The following is a 20,803-nucleotide window of genomic DNA, read 5'->3' as shown; positions in this document are numbered from 1 at the left end:
TGTGTGGACTGGTCCAGGCTGAGGTTGATGGTGGGATGGAAATTGTTGAAATCATGGTGGAATTCCTCAAGAGCTTCTTTTCCATGGGTCCAGATGATGAAGATGTCATCAATGTAGTGCAAGTAGAGTAGGGGCATTAGGAGACGAGAGCTGAGGAAGCGTTGTTTGAAGTCAGCCATAAAAATGTTGGCATCCTGTGGGGCCATGCGGGTACCCATCGCAGTGCCGCTGATTTGAAGATATACATTGTCACCAAATGTGAAATAGTTATGGGTCAGGACAAAGTCACAAAGTTCTGCCACCAGGTTAGCCGTGACAGTATCGGGGATACTGTTCCTGACGCCTTGTAGCCCATCTTTGTGTGGAGTGTTGGTGTAGAGGCTTCTACATCCATAGTGGCCAGGATGGTGTTTTTAGGAAGATCACCAATGGACTGTAGTTTCCTCAGGAAATCGGTGGTGTCTCGAAGATAGCTGGGAGTGCTGGTAACGAAGGGCCTGAGGAGGGAGTCTACATAGCCAGACAATCCTGCTGTCAGGGTGCTGGAATTAGCCCATCTTGCTTGTCCCCAGGAAAGGTTCCCCCCCCCCCCCGCTGCTGGTGGTGGCTCAGCTTGAGTGATCGCTCTCCTTACAGGTTTCAGAGTAGCAGCCGTGTTAGTCTGTATTCGCAAAAAGAAAAGGAGGACTTGTGGCACCTTAGAGACTAACACATTTATTAGAGCATCAGCTTTGCGGAGCTCCAGCTCACTTGGTCGGATGCATTTCTCTTCTCCTTACAGTGTGTAGGATAAAGCCATTGGTTCATGTTCTCTGTGTGTGTGTGTCCATCTCCCCTGTGTTTGTTGCACCGCCTGCATGCGATGCCGTGGGCTCTAGCTCAGGCCAGCTCCTGCTCGGGTAAATGTGTTGGTCTCCCAGGGGCCCCGAGTCCTCCCGCTCTTGCTACTAAAGATGGCGCCCGGCCTGCCCGCGCTCAACATGGCGCCGGCGGCCTCACGGCGGGCACGTGACCCGCGGCGGCCCCGCCCCCGCCGCTCCATGGCGTCCCGGTGAGCCCCCCCGCCGCCCTGCTCGCCGCCCAGCGGGGCCGGAGCCGGAGCCGGAGCCGGAGCCGGGCTGCAGAGGCGACGGGAGGCCGCGGCCGATCGCGGCGCCCGCTGGGGATGTGCCGTGGGCTCGGGCGCCATGTCCAGGGTGGGCGGCCCCCAGGAGAAACGCTCCTTCAGCAAGCGGCTGTTCCGGGGCCGGGCCGGCGCGGGCTCGGCCCGCTCGCTCAGCGGCTTCATGAGCCGGGTGCTCAAGACCCTCTCCACCCTGTCGCACTACAGCAGCGAGCCCGAGGCGGCCCGCGGCTCGCGGCCCCCGCGCCTGCCCCCGCCGCCGAGCCCCGAGCCGCCGCCCCCGCCGCCGCCGCCGCCCCCGCCCGAGGCGCCGGAGCCGGTGCCCGGGGTGGCCGGGCTGAAGAACCACGGGAACACGTGCTTCATGAACGCCGTCCTGCAGTGCCTCAGCAACACCGAGCTCTTCGCCGAGTACCTGGCGCTGGAGCGCTACCGGGGCCAGGCGGGCGCCGCGCCGCCGCCCCCCCCCGACAGCGCCCCGCCGCCGCCGCCGCCGCCGCCCAAGGGCGAGGTCACCGAGCAGCTGGCGCAGCTGGTGCGGGCGCTCTGGACGCTGGAGTACACCCCGCAGCACAGCCGCGAGTTCAAGGTGAGGCGGGGCGGCCTCGGGGGCGCGGCGGCCTGGGCTCGCCTTCGGGCGCGGGGGTGGGGGGGGGATCCGGTAAATAAGCGCGCCGCGCCCGCCCCTGGGCCGCGAAGGCGGGGGCTGGGGTGCCGGTGCCTCGGCTCGGTGCCGCCTGCCCGCCCTGCCTTTCGCCTTCAGCAGCCCCTGCGTTGAGCGGGCTCCGCTTTTGACTGAGCGGTTGTGCTGCGGTCCCCTGCCCGGGCACCTGCCGTTCCTCCTTCCGCGCTCAATCCTCGAGGGGGCCACTTGGGGCTCTGGGGCAAAAATTGGGGTTGGTCCTGCTTTGAGCAGGGGGTTGCACTAGGTGACCTCCTGAGGTGCCTCCCAACCCTGAGAGTCCATGATCACTTTCCATGACCGTTAGCTTGCCCCGGCTACGTGCAACCCTTCACCGTTTAGAACGACTAAGGAGAACTCGTAACTGAAAGAACGAGAGGAAAGGCAGGTTATACAAGGGCCTACCTTAGTAGCACCTACGCTGACCTAATGTTTAGCTATTTTATTTACAAGTGGGAGGGCTTTGGTATGCGCTAGGGCAGTGGCTTTCAAACTGTGGGTCCCAACCCAGCAGCGCCCACGGGGAGGTTAAAAGCCCCGTCGCGGGTGCTGGCTGGCTAAGGCAGGCTAGTTCCTGCTTCTTCTGACACCCCCGGAAGCAGCCAGCAGCAGGTCTGGCTCCTAGGTGGGGCAGGCCATGGGGTTCCGCGCACTGGCGCTGCACTCCCATTGGCTGTGAACCATCCAATGGGAGCTGGGGGGTGTGGTCTCTGCAGGCGAGAACCGCGGGGACCGCTTGCACGCCTCTGCCTAGGAGCCGGACCTGCTGCTGGCCTCTTCTGGGGCACAGTGCAGTCTGTGGTGCCAGGACAGGCCGGAAGCCTACCGTAGCATCCCTGCTGTGCTGCTGACTGGGACCAACCTTGCCTGCCAATCCCTAGCCCTGAGGCCCCCCCAAACCTGGAGCTGCTTTCTGCACCCCAAACCCCTCATCCCTGTCCCCACCCCAGAACCCTGTCCCCACTCCTGCATCCCTTCATGTCCCCAAGCTATTCCATTCCCAGCCCCACCCACTGCACTCCAACCCTCTGCCCCAGCCCTTAGTTGCAGGCATCAACGATTTTCTACAATTGGGTCACCAGAAAAAAAGTTTGAGTACCAGTGCGCTAGGAAGATTCCTTTATTGTTTCAGTTAAGTGTTTTCAGGAGAAAGGAACTGTTTTTAGTGGATATTTATCTTTTTATTCTTGGCTACAAATGTTTATTTTGGTTCTATTAAGAAGCTGGGACCAGATGCGTACCACTAGCTGAAGTATAAGCAGATTCATAAGGCATGTTATACATTGGCAGTCACTAGTGACTCTCTGGGATAACCAATACCTATGTAGAATGTTGTTTCTCACATTTCTGAGTAAGCAAAAATGCTAGCTGTCTGTAAACAGGCAAGCAGCAGATTGGAGTTTTTGAAGTTTGAAACTTCTGTAATGCAAAGCAAAAAACTAAATGTTGAAATTGAGTGTGAAGGTAAACTTGGCAGTGTTTGCAAACAGCTTGTTTCTTGTCTGTAGAGCAGCAGTTGCTTGTTAACCTGGCTATGCTAGCAATACTACTTACCTTCTTAAACTACAGGTTTCAGAGTAGCAGCCGTGTTAGTCTGTATTCGCAAAAAGAAAAGGAGGACTTGTGGCACCTTAGAGACTAACAAATTTATTAGAGCATAAGCTTTCGTGAGCTACAGCTCACGAAAATGCATCCGATGAAGTGAGCTGTAGCTCACGAAAGCTTATGCTCTAATAAATTTGTTAGTCTCTAAGGTGCCACAAGTACTCCTTTTCTTCTTAAACTAGTTTACTTTTAAGTTAGCCCTCCTCTCTCTTTACTCAGATCCAGTCTCATGTGCAAGTGGCTAACCTTGCCCTTGGGACTAGTTTGCCTGAGAACCCTTAAGTTTTATAAGTTTTATAGCTTATTAATATCAATACCAAACCAGGCACATAGCAAGTTAAGTGTGTACCAGACTCTGTTTTGGTGGTCTTTTCCTGTCTTAAAGTTTATTCCAAAGTCCCATAGAACAGAATTTTGGGGTACTTGACATGTCTGAAATATTATTTCTAGACATGTGGCTCATATGTTGCTAATTGAAAGCTGCCTGGTGGAACCAACTTCTGGCTGTGAGCAGAAGGTATACTTCGGTCGTCTGGTTCGCAAAGCTGAGCAATGAACAGTTTGTTTTGTGTAAAGTACTCTTTTTCTCAAGTAGTCTCCTGTAACAACTGCTTACTTTTGCCTCAGGCCACACTTTTTCTTTGACATTTCTGTTTCCGGATGTGAAAACTGGGATTGTTTGTTTTAACTTGTGGTCTAGTCATAAGCATTGTTGGGTTAGGTTACTTCTTGGTGTTCCTAGGAGATCTCTCACCCTAGATTTGGTCTACACAAGAAAAATTATTACCTGTATTACAACTGCTGCCGCCAATATTGCAAGCACTGGTCTAGTCATGGCACTATGACAGGACAGAGCAGGTTTGCATGACTGCCCTAGCAGCTTACCACTAATGCAGTGGTTCTCAACCTATTTACAATTGTGGGTTCTCTCTGTTATGTGGATGACATCCACACAATATATATACTACTTGTATGGCCCTGAGGATGTCACATGGGCTGCAGCTGTGTGCTGATTGGGCCACAGGTTGAGAACCACTGCATTGTTGCTATAATATGACTTACAATTTTTGTAGTCTAGCTGCAGGTGCTGTAGGACCTGGTGTTCATGATTCAGTGGGCATGACTTCCCAGCATGGTGCAGGAGAGTACTGTATTGATGCTGTCTTTCAGGAGGAATGCAAAGCATGGTTCTAATTTGAAACATGCTTCTCCATAAGGGACCTTGTGGGATTCAACACTTGTATTTCAGCAGCTCCAGAGACCTAACTTAGCTTCTAAGTGTCTTCAGAAAAGCAGACTTGTATTTTACATGATAGTGCCGCAGACTCAAACTATAAATCAAATGAGGTGCTTTCTGGCTCATGTATCATCACCAATAATAAATATTCTGCAGATCAGATTTTATCCTTAGTAACTCCAGTATTTTTATTTTCAGTGTTCTATTGAAACTTGATAAACAATTCTCTTGGTTTTGTGAGAGACCAGAAAGCATCCACCTTGCTGTTCCATTGCTGTGTGGATTCTGATGTGCTAATGTGTTAAAATTAAAACTTGTTTTTGTCACTCAAGTGAGCAAGTCTGACTCTGATTACATGCAGAAAGTAGATCTGTTGAATAGTAAGATGCCATTCTTACAGAGTCAGTCATTTTAAAGGGTAGATTCTTACACTCAAACCAAGTTTCTGACCATGTGAAAATATCCAATTTCACTTTTTGCAAGAGTGGAGGATTTTAATCTCCACATCTGTGCCAACTCCTGTTTTACTTGGGTGCATTCTGCCTACTTAAACATTTCTTCTGCAGTTTTAGTTTCTGTCCAAAGCTACTGTAAAGTATTGTGCTGTTAAATAGCTGTCATGTTTGCCCCAGAAGTCAGATCACTTCTGTGGTGGTGGGGGAAGTGATCTTGTGTCTGTAGTCTTTAAAGCACTGTCGGTCCTTTGGGATGAAAGGTACTTGACAAAGCTACAGTAAGAGGTTATTCCTGGGCTAACTTTACTCCTAGCATAGTGAGAGTACAGTACTACTAAATTACCTTCTTTGTAACAATGACTCTTTTGGAGCATCAAAATTCTGCGCTCCCATGCAGGATTAAGAGACAGTGGAGACTTAATTTTGTTCATCTAAATGGTGAATTCTTTTCCTGCATGGCAGGATGAAGAGAGGATGTACGGGATTATAGCCAGAGCAGCCGGAAATGTGGTTTGTGCCTCTGATGTGGCTCTTGAAGGCGCCATAGGGCTCCATTATCCAAATGATGGTGTGACCAGTGGAGATTGCAGGTCCCAGCATGCAGTGCTGTACCTTGATCTGAGCAACTAGGTCCCATCAAATTCCAGCATATGTAATCTTCACATGCTGCACTTTCTTACTGAAGATGAAGACAGTAATATCCTGACCCACCCGATGTGTATATACTAGGTGTGCCCTCTTGATTCCCGTTAAAATGCCCATTTGGGGGTTGCACGGATACAATTGAGGCTCCCTAATCTTCTGAATTTGGGACAATGGCCAGCAATCTTGTCTGTTTCCACACAGGAAATCCACTGATGTCTTTCCATTGCAGTCCTGCTATTTCCATGTTTTTTGTTGTGGAGGTCTGTTAATTCATTTGTGAGCTGGGCCCCACTAGCTGCAGTCCCTGTCATGTGTGCATGGCACAGCTAACTGCATATTCAGCTATTACATTGTGCATAGTTGCTGTGTGGGGTCCTCATGTGAGTGGACACTTGAGTTTTCAGTACTGAATATTGGGCAGTATAAGCACTTGAAGAACAGACCCCTTGAACTGCAGAAATAATGAAACCATTTCTAGACATGCTTGGGGACACTGATACGTCAAATCATTATTTTTCTCATAGTGCCTGGAATGTGCAAAGTGCTTCCTGAATAGAGAAAGGATGGTCTTGTCCCAAGGAGTCCACAGTCTAAAAACTAGTCTTTGAATGGGTCATATAAGCTGTTATAATGGGATAATGGGATTTTGGTAAGTAATTGATCTTTAAATATTCAGGGTAAATAGGCCAAATCCCCTGAGATGGGATATTAGATGGATGGGATCTGAGTTACCTAGGAAAGAATTTTCTGTAGTATCTGGCTGGTGAATCTTGCCCATATACTCAGGGTTTAGCTGATCGCCATATTTGGGGTCGGGAAGGCATTTTCCTCCAGGGCAGATTGGAGAGGCCCTGGAGGTTTTTCGCCTTCCTCTGTAGCATGGGGCATGGTTGACTTGAGGGAGGCTTCTCTGCTCCTTGAAGTCTTTGAACCATGATTTAAGGACTTCAATAGCTCAGACATGGGTGAGGTTTTTCCTAGGAGTGGGTGGGTGAGATTCTGTGGCCTGCGCTGTGCAGGAGGTCGGACTAGATGATCAGAATGGTCCCTTCTGACCTTAGTATCTATGAATCTGTTATCAATTACTCCTTCGACTGCCATGATCAAATAATCAGTTGAACTTGCATTTGGAAATTTATAAATGACTTCAGATTGCAGAGGAGTTTACATTGCAGTGACAAAATGGTGATGGAAGTGGGGGAAGGGAACATATTATATGCTCTTTGGGGCAGGGACCATCTACTACTCTTGTGCTTGTACAATGCCTCCATGAGGCCTCACTTGTTTATCTTTAAGCACTACCATCATGTTCATGATTAATAACAATGATACCTAGATAGAAATAACTCCTGCCTTCAAAAGGTTTTAGTAGAACTTCTTTTTTTTTTTTTTTTTTTCCTGCATTCCCATTCCTCTCAAAATCCCCACAACTGCTAGGTGAACTCCTCTTTCTAGGCATTCGTTGTATGCCTCTCTCACATACCATCTTTTGAGTCTTTGGAGCCTTCTGGATGATCTGTCAAGCAACATATCATGGGGAATGCTGTTGAGGGATTGTCTGAATGAACAATCAGTAAGATGGAGTGTAAATCTAAGCTCACTAGCTGTCCATGTGAATCCTGCTGCAATGCACTAAAAGTTCCCTAGCATGCTTTGATATACTCCTGTTTATCCTGTTCAGAAGGGCCACACAGACGATAGATTCACACCTTAACTTACTGGTTTCACAGTAGCAGCCATGTTAGTCTGTATCTGCAAAAAAAAAAAAAAAAAAAAAAAAAAGACTTCTGGCACCTTGGAGACTAACAAATTTATTTGAGCATAAGTTTTCGTGAGCTACTGGCACTGAGTAAGGTCCATCTTCATATCTGCAAAGAGCGAGCAAGCAGGTTTATACCAGATACAAAGTGATTTGATGATTACACTCTGTCATGTGCTAGCTAGGCTGCCTCTTTACAAGGGGCAGGCTGTTTCTAGTGAATTGACTTTTTGCATTCTCTGTCCTGAAGTGTAACGATCCTGAGCCTGCCGTTAAATCCTGTGTTTAATGGGATTATTTGCTAACTGACAGATTTGCACAATGCCTCTTTAAAGGTATAAGTAAATACTCGTGTGGCTAAGGCGGGGGCTGTAAAGTATGGGAAAAAGTAGAACTTGAATTTTTCCATTTAAAAGCGAGCGCTAAATGAATGGTTTCAGAGTAGCAGCCTTGTTAGTCTGTATCCGCAAAAAGAAAAGGAGGACTTGTGGCACCTTAGAGACTAACAAATTTAGCTCACGAAAGCTTATGCTCAAATAAATTTTAGTCTCTAAGGTGCCACAAGTCCTCCTTTTCTTTTTGCGAATACAGACTAACACGGCTGCTACTCTGAAACCTTTATATAGCTAGAATCACTCTTTGGTCAGATGTGCCATGTTTTGTGAGTGTCCTAGGTTCTCTCCAGTCTCCTAGGACCTATTTTATTTTTTAAATAAAGCCCTGGATTTATGTCCTGGCCTCTGATAAAGGGGGTGTCCAAAGCTCATGATACACGAATAAAAGTGCTTACCCAGTTCTACTGGGTTACTGTTGTTCCAGACTGATACTTTGTGTTAATCCATTGCGGGTAGATCCACAGATGGTGTCTGCAGCCAATTCCAACTTTAAGGTAAGGCTCCATTGTGGGAAGATGTTTGGAGTTACTCGTTAAGCTCTCTGATAGAAGTGGAACTGTCCTATAACTGATGAATGCTGATTGTTGAGATGTTTATTGCGTAAATATATTGGTTTGGTTTAGTTAGGATGTGTGACCAGGGTCCCAGGGGAGCCAACTGAGGTCACTCAGAGTGAACTGCAAAGAATGGGGCAGACAATCCCTAAAGCTGGTGGATATTCTAATACTTAAATTTACTAAGCCAGCACAAAACAGCTTCTCTAATATCTCACTGGTTCCCCAGAAGCCAGCAACACAGTTCCCTTAAAGCCACCCAGTCTCAGGCCTCCACCCAGACACCCAAGTCAAACATGATGAGGATTACTGGAAATCTTATTCATCACATAAAGTTCTACCAATCCCAAAGGATCGGACACATTACCTCCCAGATTAATGAATATTCTAGATCTTACCCAAATACATGCTTACAGCCAATTCTTTTTAACTAAACTAAAATTTATTTTAAAAAAGGAGTATTGGTTAAAAGATCAGTATACATACAGACATGAGTACAATTCTTGAGATTCAGATTCATAGCAGATATGGTGAGCTTTGTAGTTGCAAAGAGTTCTTTCAGAATTAGTTCATAGGTTATAGTCCAATAATTATATTCGGGGTAATTCCAGGTTAGGGCTGGAGATCTCAATTTTGGGCTTAAGCTTCCCCTGCATGAAGCATCAAGCAGATCTGAGATAAAATGGATTGAGACCCAAGGCATCTTTATATAGTTAGGAGTCCTTAGGCGAACAATAGGCAATCACGGATACTTTGATGTAGACCTATATCCTAAGAATCACCGTTTATTAGCTGCCCAATTTAACACAAGGCAATTTATCCATTAGGCAGGCTATCACAAACTTTAAAGAGACACACACACACACAATGACATTATTGCACCCAAGATTAATCTAAATGTTAATGTTCCCTTGGTCTCTGAATCAATAGCTATAGTGACAGGAACTGTGTGTTTACATGGCTAGCATTTAACAAGATCTGAGTACATACATACAATTAATATCACCTCTAATTTCTAACAATACACATTTGCATTTCAAAGTTCTAGACCATCTACCATAGAATGGCCCTAATGACAGTTTACATACTGTTCTACCATCTCTCTAATGGTTGATTCTGGGTCAATTATCCTGCAAGCTGCTTAACCCTTTCTGGCCACGTGTCACATTTTGTGTAAGATTCGTTGCAATTGTCTAACAGTGGTAGCAGCAATGATTTGCTGGTCATATTTTAATTAGATAGCATCACAGGGGGCTGTATGAAAAAATAAGCTGGAACAGGAAAAAGCAGCAAATTATCTTGAAGAGAAGGTACTTTCCAGTCCTAAATTTTAATAAGCCTAGCTCAAGATAAGCCACTTCTCAGCAAACACCTGATTTGTTGAGAGAAAATGCTCCGACAGGAGGGAGCCAGAAGCTCAAAAGGACTGTAGCAGTGTAAAAAGGGATTCTCTCTGCCTGTCAAGAGGGGGGAGTTGCTTGGGGAACTAGATTAAGATACAGGTACCAGCTGGAGGTGTCTGAAGAAGGTAGGCCTATCTAGGTTACCACTGGGGATGGTAAGCCACTGGGTAAGATAGACAGACATGCATGTATATTGTTCTAAAATCCTTTTTCTTTAAGTGCTTTATTCTTACTAAACAGTAAACAACATAGCAATGCTTTGGTTTTGAGGAAGCTGTTTGGTATATGTAGCGACCACTGGTCCAGAATTCCTCAAGGGAAGAACCTAGTCAGACCTGCTTGATAACTGTGATTGGTGCAGTGGGCTCTGGGCTACAGCGTGCTGGGTAAGAGTGGGAGAACTGTGGAATCCCGTCCCAGGAGAGGTAAAGGCATGGGGCCTGACTGGGGTGGTGGTGGTGGGGGGCCGAAGGCACTCCCGGAGACCAGAAAGGGGGCAGAGATGCAGTGAGGCGTGCAGCTTCGATAATCTCTTCCCAGATCATGAACTCCTGCCAAGCAGATGGATTCTAGCCTGCCAGGGGACTCGACATCTTTGTCTGCGTTTAGAACTATAGAATCACTTTAACTTGTTCTAACTGTAATTGTACTCTGTTAAATCTCTTTGCCGGACACTAGCCCTTCTTCTCCCGAGTTTTCACATGGTCTCTTCCTTTTTAGAAAAACGACTTGATGGCAGCTCTTCCTCTCTTCTGACGTCTTGATACTTGCATCTGTGTGTTTGTACGGTAGCTTCTCAGCACTAGCTTTGGGAGAATAGCACTATGTAATGGAGCTGGGCAGGGTTGGAGGGGGAGATTCTGCAGAAGAAGCACTGTTGAATGTAGAGGTAGCGTGTGTTCCCGCTCTCTGCTTTGGGGGACTCTGCTTCCTGTAGCTCTCGTGCCCTGCAACAACCAGCTTCTCCTGGCTGCTCGACTTTCTTTCTGCCTAATGAGAGCAGCGGCCCTGCTAACTAGTGCCAGTTTCGCAGCCTCTGCTTCCTTTCTCCTCTTGGTAATGTTGTGGGATTGGCAAGACACAATTGCTGGGTAAGCAGTAGCTGTGCCTCAGGCTTGCCATTTCTTCCTCTGAATAGCTTTGGGCTCTAACACACACAGAACAATCTGTGCCAGAGAGATTTTTAAAGCTGCTTAAAGGATCTCTGTGTCCAGTTTCCATTAAAAGCAGTGAGAATTAGGCTTTGAAAATCCCATTTTCAGCACTCTCCAAACTCCCCTAACTGGCCTTCCTTGGGCTCTTGTTCTCCTTCTCATGGGGCTTCTCCTGGGAACAATATTGTATATTCTCTTTTGAACTTTACATGCTAACTGCCCGTCAACTCAGGACCTGAGTACATAGGCTGTAAAGCATCCTTAGTTGGCTAGAGCATGTTGATGGTGATACTTTACATTCTACGAGCTGAGGACTGCCTTTTTTGTAACTTTGAATTAAAGGAGCATTTGTATTTTGTAAGTTTTTGACATTTGATACTGAGCTGGATTCTTAGCAGAGCTGATGGATAACTGCCAGGAGTGCTATAAATTTGATCACTATGCTATATTGACAAAACTGCACCTATTCTATTGTTTATGTAATTTATAATACTTAGGATTTACTTCTATACAAATACTAGGGTTTCAAGATGCACATGCTTTGGGGACATTCTTGATGTAAGCACCAGTACCATGAGAAGCAATCTTGTAAATATTGTGGAGGTGCTGAAGTCCTAGAACTGGATGTAGTTAATTGCTCTGCAAATTTAGCAATCCACAGTCCTTGGAAAACCAAGTGCAGGGTAGTGTTGGATGCATTAGAAATACCATACACAGACATCATTGTGGAACTGATTGCACAAATTTGGGATGGTAGTAGTTAAAGGTCAGGATGAATGTTGAATATTTAGAATATCAGGCACTTTAATTGGCTTTAATGAATGTTACTGCTTCTGCGCCTTGGACAGAGGTAGCATCTCATACTAGGTGGAGTTATCTAAAACTGATTGTGAGCTATTGTAAGAGTCACACGTTTGAAAAGGTAGAGAATCTAAACCATCTATGTGGGGGAAAGAGCAATCCATCCTCGGAGGCTTTACTTCTGGGGACGTGCACGTGTATGTGGGGGAGTAGAAACATAGGAATTTTACTGCTAGAAGAGCTACCCATACTCCACAACAGCATTTGTGTGCAATCCAGGGGCAGTAAAGGAAAATGTTCTGTGGACAAATGTATTCAAAGTGCATGTGGTATGAACAATGAAATCCTTATATAAATAAAACCTCAGAGAGGAATGCTTCTTGTGTAACAGGGAAATTTCTTACCAGTTAGTACAAGTGCATTATGTTCTGTGTCAGTTTAGGTCAAGTCTGTACAAATGGTGAAATGTTGGGCAAATCTAGGGATGAAGGAATAAATTTATTCAGATACATATATTGGATCTAATCACTATGGTATGAAGTAGTGTATTTTCCTAAGACCACTGACATGTTTCCAGGAATTGGTTATTGCCTTCCACTGCTGACTGTTGACAACTCCCACTATGGTGTATGAGCTTGCTATGTGAAATCTTAGTAGAAAGAATAAAATATTTCTGATTTCAATCTGCTTAAATAAGAGCTAGCTCTGTTGCAGTAGACCAGAGGTTCTTAAACTGTGGTCCACGAACCACCAATGGCCCACAAGCTCCATTCAAGTGGTCCACGGATGGTTTCCTCTAAGGCGCGTGCCTGAGCGGCCACACATGAGTGATGGGCCACCACCTAATTAGTGGAGCCACACAGGTGTGGCTACACTAATTAGGTGCCTGGACCCTGGAGAAGACACACTTGTAAGATAAGGTAGTGGCCTTGGGGAGTAGGTGGGAGGGGGCAGTGGGGTGAGGAGGGATTGGGGGAATTTGGGATTTGCAGGGATGTGGTGGCCAGAGAAAGAGGCAACTTTCCCCAGCTCCAGGGCTGCGGCTGCCGGAGAGTGACTTTCCTCCTTCCCAGCTCCAGTTTGGGGGCTGCTGGGGCGGGGGAGAGAGGGCACATCCATCGCATTAGAAAGGTAAGACTACTGATATTAAAATGTGTTGTGTGCTTTCATTTGTAGAAGAAAAAAAAAGTTAATTAAGGTTTTTTTTATATAGCGCTTTTATCCAAAGTGCTTTACAATAGTTACCTAACAGTACAAACAACAATTGGAAAGATCATTAAGTGGTCCACCGAGGCCCTTAGCAATTTTCAAGTGGTCCACGAAAAAAAAAATTAGCAAACGGCTGCAATAGACAATTGAACTATGTCTGCATAAAGGCTGTTCTTTTAGTACAGATTGGTTATATGTCTTTTATCCGAACGTTTATACACGCTGCCTTGTGATCACTGACTTCTATAGGGACGGTAAAGCTCAGTTTCTTTGTAAGTTGGATAAACATTGGACTCTGGTCATTCATCTGTTAATTCTGCTTCTGACCTTTAAAAAGGTGACTCTTAATGAGTGCTTAAGTCCATTGCTATTGATTCCATTTTCCTGGTAGATGGAGAGAGGTTAAAAATTCCCAGTCTGCGGCCTGGCCTGGGCTGCCTGGCCCATGCTGACCTTCTGGACAGAACTTTTCCCCTACACATGCAGTCATTTGGGCCATGAGCTTCTTAGCTTCCATCCCATGCATTAGACTAAAAGAGAGTCCTTTTAGGAAACCAGTTCATTATTATACGGGCAATGGGATCCCCCTTCAGGTCAGAGTTTAATATCTTGTACCCTGCACGTTGTGGTCAGTTCTTTTTATTCTGTACAAAAGGTCAATTGCATGTTTGTTTTAAAATAGTTGTATATGAAACAGTATAGGGGGACTTGTGACACCTTAGAGACTAACAAATTTATTTGAGCATAAGCTTTTGTGAGCTACAGCTCACTTCATCAGATGCATTCAGTGGAAAATACAGTGGGGAGATTTATATACATAGAGAACATGAAACAATGGGTGTTACCATACGCACTGTAACAAGAGTGATCACTTAAGGTGAGATATTACCAGCAGGAGAGCGGGGGGGGGGGGGGGGGGAAGGGGGGGAACCTTTTGTAGTGATGATCAAGGTGGGCCATTTCCAGCAGTTGACAAGAATGTCTGAGGAACAGTGGAGGGTGGAATAAACATGGGGAAATGGTTTTACTTTGTGTAATGACCCATCCACTCCCATCTAATTTGAATTTAATTTGCAAACTGGATACAATTAATTTAGGCTTGAATAGAGACTGGGAGTGGATGGGTCATTACACAAAGTAATTTCCCCATGTTTATTCCCCCACCCCCACCCCCCACGAAAGCTTATGCTCAAATAAATTTGTTAGTCTCTAAGGTGCCCCGAGTCCTCCTTTTCTTTTTGCGAATACAGACTAACATGGCTGCTACTCTGAAACATGAAACAGTATGTGGTTTTAACCTTGGCTCCAGGCCCACCATTTTCCTGTTCTATAGGTTGTTCTCCTTATGAAAGAAGCAACTCAATGCACTGTTTAAACTTGTTTAGGGAGCATTTCCCAGTTGATCATGTTTAGTGGAGTTTGCAGTGAGGCCATAATGTGTTTATAGAGTGCGCTCCACTCAGTGAGTGATCACTCCAGCCTGTCCGTTCTGCTTCAGTGCGAGAGGATGGGATGCAGGCTTGAACCCAGTCACATCATGTTCACCTTTTTCAGCCAGTTTCACATGTTGGTAGCATTAGTGTAGACTGCTCTGTGTTTGGCACTGTGCTTGTCTAGGCTGGCGTAGATCTAGGCAAAGTGGCATTGTGGTTGAAATGCCGTTGCCCCATCTGTGCTACCACTGGTAGAGATGTAATGGTGGGAGACTTCCAAAAAAAAAAAAATTAGTGTAGATGTGGTGAATTGAGTGCTAATCCCACAGCTGCTCTGTTAGTTGGTGGTATTGTCGGGTGCCTTTTCTTAATAAAATTTAAAAGTAAAGTTTAAAAACCTTCTGTAAAACAATTGAAGCACTTCTGGCATGTTATTGGGAGTAAATGTGACCTGCTATTCGCTAAAGTCTCTGGTAGTGTTCCCATGTTAATTTTTTTTTGTTTTAATCATCAGTAAAATCTGAGCTTTGCTTTTACTACTTGTCTGAAGTTGCTACTAGAAGACCCCACACATCTTTCAAAATGCTAGTCAGTGTTTGCTGCCTTTTTGCTCTGACCTTGAGGTGGGCTCACTGAGATTAGGTTGTCATCAGGCTGCTGCTTTGATCTGTCAAGTTCAGTGATTTGCTGGCGATTTGAGTTGAGTGGGTTAGGCTGTGAGTGGTAAAGGAGAAGGAAGTTAGAAACAGACAGCGAATTTCAATGTTGAACAGTCAGGAGAAGCTGCCTCCTTTTTAAAGCCAGGTCTGCAGTAAGGAAGAAGAGGCCTGACATTTCTAGAAGGCAAAGGAAACAAACACAAGGAGGGGTAAACAACTGTACAGTTGTAGCTGTATGTTGCTTTGCCAGATAGCCCTAAAAACTTTTTCTAATGAGGTGTGTGATCTCAGAGGTGGCTGGGCACTGTAACTTGTCACAATTTTTATCATATAGCAAAAGCATAAGCAGCAAAAACATCAAGCTGCCCCTTTTAGTCACCCACTGGGACACGATAAAATAAGTGAGTGACTTGTTCCAATGAGACTGAAATTAATCCATATGTCCTAACCCTTCGTTTGCAGACTAGCATTTATAAATGTGTGCTTGCCACGGAATTGAGCCTAATCAAAGTCCCATTTGAAATTTGGCCTTTAAGAGTAGTTAGTGACATCTGATCATTTTGGATGTGACTGACATGTCAGTCAGGTTCTCACATTTTACAGCACATGAAATGTGCTGGGAGCTTTACAGAAGAAATAAAAGCAAGGTCCCTGCCCCAGTGGGTTTACGTTCTAATTTGAGATATAAGGCAAAAAATTGGGAAGGAAAACTGCAAAGAGAAGTGACTTGCTTAAGATTGCACAGCAGGTCAGTGGCGGGGAACTAAGGTCTCCTGAGTCCCAATCTTGTGCCCTGTCTCCGCATTTTAACTACATTTTGAATCCTGCTCATGTGAAAACAGCATCCCATCCCTTGGTATTTTGCCCAGTAGCATTGAGATCCAGGTCTAGCTATATCGATTGATTCACTGAATGGTTGTTTATATTTTTAATAGCAGGGTTGTCTGCACAGTACCATCCCCAATTGCTGTGTGACCAAAGGAGTGGGTTATTTTACTGGAAGGGTTATGATTATGATGTCCCTGACAAATTTTTTCTTCAACAAAATTAGAGAAAACTAGAAATAGGATCATTAAAGATTAAAACTAGAGGAATGGGGCTAACTGCTAGTGTTTTGCCTGACTGCTGGCATAGGGAAAGCTGGGCAGTGTTCATTGATCTATGAATTTGTATCAAACATGGGGTAAGAATCCACTTTGCTGCTTCTTAAGATGCCAGTTTCTATTGAGGCTGTGACTTTCTTTAGGAAAAAGCAAATTACTACACTTGTCTCTCTGAAGAAGGCGAGCGCTCTGGTGTAGAACAGAACATAGCAGCAGCTTCAGGAGAGGTGGAGCTGCCAGAGAGGCTTCCGCTTTCCTCTTTGGAATGCCATGCTTAGCTGTGTTTGGCAACAAGACTCATTAAACAATTTTGGATAAGGATAAAGAGCTTTTACGCTTCTCCTAGCAATTTCACATGCAGTAAGACGGTAAAGCCTGATAGATCTTCATGATGGCCAATTGATGGCTGTATTTCTTAAATTCTGAAAGACTGAATTTACTATGAGGCTGTAAAATCTATCACAAAGGAAAAGGGTTCAGTTTTATCAAAGTTATTTGTTGGTCTCTAAGGTGCCACAAGTACTCCTTTTCTTTTTGCGAATACAGACTAACACGGCTGCTACTCTGAAACCTATCAAAGTTATAAGCATCTTATTTTTAGTACCAGGGTAGCATGATAGTCAAACACATTTGGGAGGCTAGTGGTGAGCTCAGTGCATTGTCAGCTTAATGTCTGAGACAGAGCAGGGAACTTTTAAATAGCCATTGAAATGTTGTTTGCATGTGGCTTATTCCTCTCCATCTACACAATAATAATGGATGGCTTACTGTTTGTCTGGCCAGATGGCATTACTTTATGTGCTAAGGCTAGGAAGGTTAACTGTAGTACATACAAACGTAGTCAGTAGTGAGGGAGCCCTATAAAACCTGGAGCAAAACTTCACCAAGAGCCATAAAACTGGCTATTTCTCTGTGGACTAAGTATATAAAAGCTTTCTTGAAATGTCTACCTTCTGAGATAGGAGGTGGCTTTTTCTATTCACTGGGATACAACAGTCATTGAGAGGTACTGTTTTGAAATACAAATGTGCCATCCCAATGGCTTTAGTAGCCATGTGACTGGGTGCTACTCCCCCCTCCCCCTTGCCACTTAGCCCTTTGTAGGGCTAGGATTAGGACTTTTGGGAGGGTTAGTGGGAGGATTATTTTGGCTATCCCCCTTCTCTTCCCCAGATCCCACCCCAATATCTGATCCTTCTTAAATTGAAGGGCGAGTTGATAGTGACCTAAGGTCTGCTGCATCCTCTGCTACAGGAGATATTGTGGCACCTTAGAGACTAACAAATTTATTAGAGCATAAGCTTTCGTGAGCTACATTCGATGAAGTGAGCTGTAGCTCACGAAAGCTTATGCTCTAATAAATTTTAGTCTCTAAGGTGCCACAAGTCCTCCTTTTCTTTTTGTGAATACAGACTAACACGGCTGCTACTCTGAAACCTGCAGGAGATATGGCACTTGTGCTTGAGCCCATGCCTGGTTGCCACCATCTAATACTTGTCTGAGGAATGACTCTCCAGATCAGCTGGAAATCTGGGGGATGCTAAGCCTCCATCTCTTTGGGGAGTAGGTTGTGACCAAATGCACCCCCGTATTCACACCCTGCACCCCAGTGTAATTATCTTTGTACAGAATATGCCTTGGGAGGTATCATTTGAAAACTAATAACTCACTGGTCAATAATATCATGGTGCAATGTGTGTAGCAACATTATATGTAAAGTTATGAATTCTCCCCTAGGACGTTGTTAGCACATGTTCAAACCTATATAGCTCTGACTAAGCAATAGTTAAACAGGTCTGTCCTAAACAAATACATGTAAACTGAAGTAAATATATTTAAGCAGTAAACAGGGTTCTTGGAACAGCTAGAAGGGTAACCCGGTAACTCAAAGACAAAGGACAAGCTGATTCCTCTAGCAAGCTGTCATAAAAGTTGATTAGCAATCACTGTTCTGGTGGCCATTTTTGGCAATGAAGCGGGGACAGGAGCAGATTGATCTGCATTTTAGCAACAACATAGAACCTCTTTCACCAGGACACTCTGTGGCTCTGTCCTGTCAGCTGGAAGAAACTTTTGTCTCTGGGTAACCCTCAGGACAACGCATTTCAAAGTGTGACTGGACTGTAAAAATCACCCCAAGTTATTTTTTTCTCTCCCTATTTCTGTCTCTTCTAAGAAGACAAAGGAACCAGCCTTTTGACTTTGGGTGTGATTCTAACTTGAAAATGTGGTCAGCGGTGTAGCTGGTAATGTGATGAGGATTTTCCTTAAATCAAATCTAGTTTAAGTTTTAGCTACTAGAAGTCAGAAATGGTTACAAAATAAAATGCCTTTAATGCCTTGAGTGAGTACAACTATATCTCTTTGAAGTTAAATAAACTTGTTTTTAATCAAAACTAATCTAGTGTTTTAAACTGAACTGTTTGCGTAACTCCAGATTTTAGGTCTGTTGCCCCTGTAAGGGAACAAATTTCCAGTAGTTTGCTACTTTAACTGAACTGCCCAGGAGAGGGCTGGACAGTGCAGAATACATATTTTGGGGAAAATTTGGGACTGGGAGTGTGTTGGGGTCACCCTGCACGTAGTAAGCAAGGCTGCTGGAAGCCAGAGTGTAGCTGGTGTGTAGCTGACAGGCTTCTAGAGTCAGAATTGCTGGACCAGGGCTGCAGCTATACACAGACGCTCAGGGCGTGCCCTGCATGCTGTTTGAGAGTGACCCAGGTTGGGAGATAAAACAGCAAAACTTTGTGAGGCACCCAAGGTTTCAGGGTGGGGGGGATGGAGCCCCTTACTGGTATGCATTGCACGCTGGAATGTGACAGGAGTGTTGGGCACAGTTTTCCCCCCACTGTTTCCTCTCTGTGTTCTCTTCTCTCTATTGGGAAGCAACAGCATGTCCTTTCCCCATTTTGTATTTGTGCTCTGTTTCTGTTGTGTCTCCCCCTTCTTCCCCCCCCCCCCAAAAAAAGGAGGCACTGCAATCAGTGGGGCAGGGAGAGGAACGTGGAATCCCTCTTCCTGTTGCAGCCTCCCCTGGGATTCAGTCTCCTCTTTGGATACATCTGGTGGGGGGAAAAAAGCTTGAGGTTTGCTCAGAGTTGGCCGATCTGTTAGGCTGAGATTAGGTCAAAATTGGCTTTCTTCCTACTCTAGACAAACCCTTCCTTTGTTGCTGTATTACCTCTTCTATTTCTGCCTCATCTCCCGCCCCCCCACTCACTCCGGTTGATACTGTTACTGTTAAGGGTGTGAGGAAGGAGACTGTTTTGTCTGCTTCTGTATCCTTTGCACTGTTTTCCTGCCTACAGTTAAGTCAGCTCCTCCTCTGTACTGTCCTCTGTATCTGGAGGCCATGTTGGTCCCCCAATGGAGGAGTCAGCTCAGTGGCGGGCAGGCCAGGAAGGAACATGTGGTGGCCCCACATCAGTCATTGCAAGCCCAGGTAGCTTTTTGGTTGAAGTTACCAGTATTTCAGGGACACTGTGTCCTGTTTTGGGGACAAATAGAAGATCTTGACTGTCCAACCCCTTTTTAGTTCCATGGTGTTTGCTCTTGGAGAAACAATCTCTGCAGTTTTCGGATTTCTATTTCACCTTTATAGAGAAGGATAGCTGGCTGGGGAGGGGCGTGTATGTGTGTGGAGCAGGGTGGAGGTGGATGCATTGGTGCTATGGAGATCTCTCTCAGCATGGGATGTTCTGCCTCTAACATAATCTCCCAAATGCAGAATGAGGTTTGTGTGTGATAAAAATCTGTCTTAACGTCACTAGTGTTCTGTATTGAAAGATAAAGAATAGATATCTTTCCTGTGCACATCTGTGCCATTATGTTCAGACCTCTAATGAGCTAGCCCCATCCGTGTACATACAAAATCCTTTCTACAGCTGTTTCCTACCAGAGATGTATTGGAAAATAGCAGGCCCATATTTTTCCATTTAAAATCTTGTGTGTTCCAGGGAACAGAAACAGCAAACGAAAGGTTAATCATTCTGTTCCATGTGATTTTTATTTTCTGTTTGTGATTAGAGCAGTAAATTGAAACTAGTTGTTTGGTCTTGTGTGTGGTGGTCTGCACTGATGTAGCTGTACCAATGCAGATCGCCTAGTTTAGACACATAGCACTGGTGTGAACAGTACCTTGTGTCTGGGTAAGGTTCTCACACTAGGGGTTTATGTCCATGTAGTTCTCTCAGTGTAGACAGGATCTGAGTGTGGAATTTGGAAACATCCCCTTCTTCCTAGTGACCCTGTTTCCCATTTCTACCCTCTAATTTTTGTGATATCGTAGTTCCTGTATAGTGAAATAGGCTGTACACAGAACTGAGAGAGCATGGGCAGCAAACAGGCTTCCCTAGACTGTCCTGCCAGACTTCCTGTGTCCTGATGTAGAGGTGCTATCTTAGGGCCTTGTCTACACTGAGAATTTGATGTTATTTTCTCACCGCTGGCCTAAGTATCTGTTCAGTTTTACTACTGTGAATTAGCACAGGCATTTTAGCACTGTCATCTGGAGCTGCTTGAGCAAAGGAAGGCATGTGGCTGGTCTACCCTAGTAGATCTGCACAGGTGCTAGGCAAAACTGCAGG

General features: G+C 45.3%; 1 protein-coding gene across 2 annotated transcripts in view; it reads left to right on the top strand.

Annotated features, from left to right (window-relative positions):
* Positions 1-1,051: 1,051 nt before the first annotated feature.
* Positions 1,052-20,803, top strand: part of USP31 (ubiquitin specific peptidase 31) — a 63,682-nt gene continuing 43,930 nt past the window's right edge. For both annotated transcript variants that reach the window (XM_043493436.1, XM_038419187.2), the window contains exon 1: positions 1,052-1,712. In XM_043493436.1, the coding sequence (XP_043349371.1) occupies positions 1,188-1,712 (525 nt within the window). In that variant the 5' untranslated portion in view covers positions 1,052-1,187. The remainder of the gene's footprint in view (positions 1,713-20,803) is intronic.

The sequence above is a fragment of the Dermochelys coriacea genome, chromosome 10, assembly GCF_009764565.3.
Source record: "Dermochelys coriacea isolate rDerCor1 chromosome 10, rDerCor1.pri.v4, whole genome shotgun sequence".
Taxonomy (NCBI): domain Eukaryota; kingdom Metazoa; phylum Chordata; order Testudines; family Dermochelyidae; genus Dermochelys; species Dermochelys coriacea.
This window is presented reverse-complemented; position numbering and strand designations above follow the sequence as displayed.